The sequence below is a fragment of the Malus domestica genome, chromosome 17 (genome assembly GCF_042453785.1).
Source record: "Malus domestica chromosome 17, GDT2T_hap1".
Lineage (NCBI taxonomy): Eukaryota > Viridiplantae > Streptophyta > Magnoliopsida > Rosales > Rosaceae > Malus > Malus domestica.
The window spans coordinates 21,350,096-21,356,214 of record NC_091677.1 but is presented as its reverse complement, the minus strand read 5'-3'; the positions used below and the strand labels follow the sequence as shown (position 1 = coordinate 21,356,214).

General features: G+C 39.2%; 1 protein-coding gene and 1 long non-coding RNA gene across 2 annotated transcripts; both read left to right on the top strand.

The window, feature by feature from the left end:
• The first annotated feature begins 2,174 nt into the window (after positions 1-2,174).
• Positions 2,175-3,086, top strand: LOC114822641 (uncharacterized). Its single transcript, XR_003770761.2, has 2 exons — positions 2,175-2,463; positions 2,775-3,086. It is a non-coding gene; the product is annotated as an uncharacterized lncRNA (long non-coding RNA).
• A 2,012-nt stretch (positions 3,087-5,098) lies between these two features.
• On the top strand, positions 5,099-5,866 carry LOC103454942 (succinate dehydrogenase [ubiquinone] iron-sulfur subunit 2, mitochondrial-like). The gene is made up of 2 exons (XM_070816419.1): positions 5,099-5,171; positions 5,238-5,866. The coding sequence occupies exons 1-2, from the start codon at positions 5,099-5,101 to the stop codon at positions 5,864-5,866; spliced, it is 702 nt and encodes a 233-aa protein (XP_070672520.1).
• The last annotated feature ends 253 nt before the right edge of the window (positions 5,867-6,119 follow it).

Here is a 6,119-nt window from a genome sequence, read left to right as displayed (position 1 = left end):
GCTGTGCATATCCATCCACCACCATATTTTACCACTCATCCATCAAACCACACCTTGTGCCGCAACAAAGAGAAGAAGGAGGACCCTTGGACGTGCTTGCCATTCAAATTGGATTGTTGGAGCGTTTTTAGGTGTTTTCTTTCTTTTGTTTTCAATGTCTAAATTTGTTTATCTTTGCTTTGTAAGTATGAGGAACTAAACCCCCCTTAGCTAGGGGGAATTCAAAGCCATGATTATGTGTGCAATATAATTTGATAAATTCTAGTTATGAACTCTTGAATCGTGAATGCAATTGGCTTAACTATTTAATTGATAACTTATTTGTATTTGTTAATTAAGGGTCGACACTTAATTGGCATGCATAAATCCGTTGCTAGAATATAAGGAAGTTTCACATAATCGTTACAAACTTATATTCACATGTAGTGAAGGTCGCTTATAAACGATCGCGTTAATTTCAATTCCTAGCATGAGTGACATGATGTCATAGTTGCAAGTGCTTTGTCAATGCTTATGATTTTCATTAAACGTAATGATCTTTGATTGTATCTCTATTATGATGTCATGTAGGGAACTTTAGAAGAATGTTTTGGGTTGTCGAATGATGTCATCCAATCCAATAAAACAAGGAAAATCTGAGAGTTAACTAGTGATGTCACGGTTAATTTGGAGCATTGTTGTTCATAATTCCATGAAGTAGTGACTGGAAATTAAGTTATTTGCATATATGTCATGTGTGGAGAAAAAGCCTCTAGCTATCTCATCCATCATCTTATTTCTCAAATTTGTTTTACAATCTGTCTAGTTTTTCGTATTTGTTTGTTTGTTTCAACTTCGTCCAAAACTCAATCCCCCTTTACTTTAGTGTGTCTAATTAGTTAGAATCTGTTTTAATTTGTGTTTTTAAATGTTTTGATTCAAGTAAAAGTCAATTTTCGTCCAAAGTCATTTCTAGTGTCTAGTTTAAGTTTATTTAGTTGTTTTAAGCTGTTTTGAGTATTTTAAAGTTTGCTTTAAGTCTTGTGAGTCTTGTTAAATATTTTTAAGTTTAGTTTTACGTTTTTGAGTCAGTTTAGAGGTTATTAGCAAACCCTCCTAATCCCCGGTCCAGAACGATCCATACTTATACTTATACTACAATTGTCAAAAGAGGTTTAAATTTGTGTGTTAAGATAATTTTCGCATCACTAATCATAGAATAATCAAATCCTAACAATTTCAAATTAAAAATAATATAGAAGAGAGATTATATTCACACCCCAAATTACTTCCCTAACCTTCTTATTTTTTATTTTTATATTTTTTGATATTTTAAACCCTACTAACACTTGGTAGAAAAATATTAAAAAATTCAAAAAGGTGTGGGAAAAATAATTTGGAGTGTTTGAATATAATCTCTCTAAATAAAATAAAAATAGGGAGAGAGAAACAGACTTATAGTTGAGAAATGGGAGACAGAGAGAGGGGAGGATTTGAGAGAGGGAGAGAGACAGACAGAGGAGTTCAGAAAGAGAGAGGACAGAGAGGGAGTGATAGCAGAGAGGCTTTGAGTGTTGCACGGCACGAGGAGGAAGAAATGTAACATCCCACATCGCCCAGGGGAGTGATCCTTAAATGTATATTCTCATCTTTACCTAGCACGAGGCTTTTTAGGAGCTCACTGGCTTTGGGTTCCGTAGGAACTCTGAAGTTAAGTGAGAAGGAGGTCAGAGCACTCCCAGGATGGGTGACCCACCGGGAAGTTGCTCGTGAGTTCTTAAAAACAAAACCGTGAGGAAATGGTAAGCCCAAAACGGACAATATTGTGCTACGATGGTGGAACGGGCCCAGGAAGTGATCCGTCCCGAGCCGGGATGTGAGGCCAGAGCACTCCCAGGATGGGTGACCCACTGGGAAGTTGCTCGTGAGTTCCCAAAAAGCCTCGTGCTAGGTAAAGATGAGAATATACATTTAAGGATCACTCCCCCGGATGATGTGGGATGTTACAAGCAAGAAGAATGGTCTGAGGGTAAAAAATTTTAAATTTTGATTCGTACTGAAAATCCTAAATTTTTGTGGGACAAAAACTAAGGCTATCTCGAATCCGACCAAAGGATCATAAAGTCGAAAATAATCTGAAATAACACGAAAATCATCTCTAATTAAGAAATAAGCCAAAAAACTCATAGCCCCACGAGACAAAAAAAGAGGAATCAGGCAAACCGGCTGGTCCAAAGAAGCCAGCCAGCTAGCCGCAGGTTGACTTCCTCCATCTCCCAAACACGTTCCGTACAATGTGCATCTCCCCAACGAGTATAGCAAAACCTGTGTCTTGTGAAAGAGACGCGAAACAGGGCCGTATCGGCCGGCGCACGGGCTGATTGTGCCGCTGCTGGTGAAGACAATTCTGAAGATCTTGGATCGGGCGACGGAGTACGCGGCGGGAGAGCCGCTGTTGCTGTGCTAGAATACCTCGCCGTTGAGGTTAGTTTGTTTTTTCATCTATGTGGGTTCTATTGTTTTTAGTTTTGGGTTTGATTTTAATTCTGCAATTTCATGTTTTTAGAATTTGGGTCGATCTAATTATGAGTATAATTTTCTGGGTTTAATCCGATTTTTGGATACAAATCGGTTTAGTAATGTGTTATTAGTTTTTGAAATTCAACATTTGTTCGTTATTGGTGGGTTTTGATTCCCTGGAGTTTGATTGGTTAAGATTTTCATGTTTATTGGCATTGTATATCTCCAACTTTTATGGGTTTGATCTGATTTTTTTCTTGTGAAATTTTGTTTAGGTGTTGGAGCTCGCTGGAAACGCTGCAAGGGACAACAAGAAGAACCGCATTATTCGTGGCCCGAGTGCCCTTTTGAAATTTCACTTTTTTTTGTTTTTTTGTTTTTTGTTTTTTTTTTTTTCTATTTCTCATTAATTTTCTTAATCTCTAATTTTCAGATTTTTAGTAGAAAAAAGAAGAAGAAAAAGGAAAGTAAAATTGAGGTTGTAGATTATTGGTATATAAAAATATTGTAATTTTTTGTGTATTTTGTATGTAAGCATTTTTGTTTAGATTATTGGTATATAAAAATATTGTAATTTTTTGTTTGTCTCTCTGTGTGTGATTAGTTTGTTTTTGTTTTATTTTTGTGTTTATCTGGAATTTGTAAATTTGAGGGTTGACAGGGAAGAAACGGGATTATTGGAGGGACGCGTTTGGCAATACAGACAGTAAACTTTGATACAAATAGACTCTCATTTTAGTACTTCGGACCCACCGTTAACAGGGAGGATCTTCATAAATTAAAATAATAAATTATATTTGGTCTTACTGTCCCTTGGCCCTCTTGGTTGGAGATTTTTTTTGTCACGGGGCTATGTTTGGCCTATGGCCCTTTGGCCCCTCAGTTGGACACGGTAAGAAATATGGTTTGGCACTGTTCATTAAAATATTAATTTCTTTGAGGGTTATAGAGCTAAACGAGCCCTCTGACCCTCCTTCGGTTGGAGATGACCTAAGAGTTTGTCAAGCAAGGTCACCTAAAATCTTTAGTTTAGTCAAAAAGTTGGTGCGACATAGAGTTTGGCTGATAAAATTTTGGTTTTGTCGATTTACCTTTGTTGTAGGGCGAATTTGAATTTTTGGAAAATTTTTGTGTGGGTTTTCTTTCGCTTTGCCCGACGAACGTTTACTGCTAGCTGATAGAATTTAGAAAGTTGACCCAACAAAGACAAGTATTTCGTCTTTTGAACATTACGTTCAAACGGGTCAAAAAATCATCGAATTTGATGGCCATGTCAATTTTGTGTGTTTTTACCCTCAATTTGGGGCCTTGTAAAAATTAGCCAAGTTAAGAGTTAAAACGACTGTTAAATCGTGAATTTTTTGTTTCTAATCATCAAATGATTTAGTCCCGTTACCTATCTTCGAACGCTTTTTTGGGTATTTTTGGCATAGGAGGTCCCAAAGTATATGCAAACGTGTTTGACTATTGGATAGTGGAAACTAGTTTCGTAGAATACATGTCCCGTCAAAAGAATGGATTGCAAAAACACTTCGAGTTTATTCTATACTTCTCTTAAGTAGAATGTAAGCTTTTGTTATATCCACTAGTTTAAATATTTTAAATTAATGATTGGGTTCATTATCGTATTATCTAGGTTGAGGATTGTATTTGTTAAAAAACAACAAAATCGGAGTTAAAACAACCATTAAATCATGATTTTTCATTTCTAACCGTCGAATGATTTTGTCCCATTACCTAATCTTCAAACTTTTTTTTGGGCGATTCTTATGGTAGGAGATCTCGAAGTATATGCAAACATGTTTGACGGTTGGATTGTGGAAACTAGTATCGTAGAATGCATCCCATCAAAAGAATGGTTACAAAGCACTTGGAATTTATTCTATACTTCTGTTTGTACAATACTTGACCAATCCCGAAACTACTGAGCACCGGTTAACGTTATACCGTCAAGGACACAAAAGAGTTTCCCTCCAACCATAAAGCCAATCAAAGAGCGACACATGTTGACATCAGAAGCCAATCATAGCGTGACACGTGTCAACATCAGAAGCCAATCCCAACACGACATGTGTCAATGTCAAAACAAAGCTAGAAACTCTCTTCTATAAAAGGAGATCATTCTCCCACAATATTTCCTAATGTCATTTGTACTAAATCATTCACTAGTACTCACTAAAGGAGAGCTTGAACCTATGTACTTGTGTAAACCCTTCATAATTAATGAGAACTCCTTTACTCCGTGGACGTAGCCAATCTAGGTGAACCACGTATATCTTGTGTTTGCTTCCCTGTCTCTATCCATTTACATACTCATCCACACTAGTGCTTGGAGCAATCTAACGAAGGTCACAAACTTGACACTTTCTGTTGTACCAAAGTCCTCACCGATTTTGTTCATCAACATTTGGCGCCATCTGTGGGAATCGTCACGAAAAGCTATGTCAATTCTCTTTCATTTTTTCATCAAACCTCATAACCTCCACTGTGAATTTGCAAAAACCCAAGAACCAAACACCTGTACAGTCACTGCAAAACCCATGTCTTCCGCCTCTCTTTCTTTCTTTGCCTATAGTTGTTCAAGCTCGGAGATGCAACAATGGCGACGGGGTTGATACGGAAGGCCATAGCTTCTGCGGCGTCGTCGGGATCGATAGCGGCCACGTCGTTTCGTTACGTCTGAGTCCGGGCTATGGTGTCGGAGGCCCAGGCCCAACAGGTGGACCTCAAAGCCTGAGGCAAAACAGACATCAAAACCTTCTCAATCTACCGGTGGAACCCGGACAACATGAAAAAGCTGAAGCTCAAGGAGTACAAGATCGACCTCAAGGAGTATGGGCCTATGGTGCTCGAATCCCTCATCAAGATTAAGAACGAGATGAACCCCACCTTCACCTTTCGGCGATCTTGCCGGGAAAGGATCTGCAGCTCCTGCGCCATGAACATCGACGGTTGCAACGGCTTGGCCTGCCTGACGAAGATAGCATCGTCGGAGGCGGGCACCTCAATGATCATGCCGTTGCCGTACATGTTTATGATCAAAGACCTGCTGGTGGATATGATGAACTTCTACAACCAGTACAAGAGCATTGAGCCGTGGCTGAAATGGAAGAGCCCGACAACGGAGTTGGATGGGAAGGAGATAAAGCAGAGCAAGAAGGATAGGGCGAAGCTAGATGGGATGTACGAGTGCATTCTATGCGCCTGTTGTAGCATATCCTGCCTTAGATACTGGTGGAACCCTGAGTCATACTTAGGCCTCGCTGCCTTGCTCCACGCCAATCGTAGATGCGTCGAGGCTGATAGGTTCCCCAACCTCATAGACTCCGGTGTCTCTATCGAATACCTCGGCCACCATGCCGATTAATATAAGATCGAGCATTCTCATGCCACTAAGATGTTTTACCTCTTCTTCGAATCTCGCTCCAACAAGAAGGATCATGTTGTTATTTGGTTGACTGGTGGTCTGGAGTGCAGCAGTGAATTGGCCGTATTTTATGAAAGTGCCGCACCACCGTGGATCGGCCTACGAAACCCAGATGAAGGTGCTGTAAACTCACCACGACCACCAGTGGAAAACAAACAAAGAAGATGAATCTTATTCTAATTCATTAACTAGT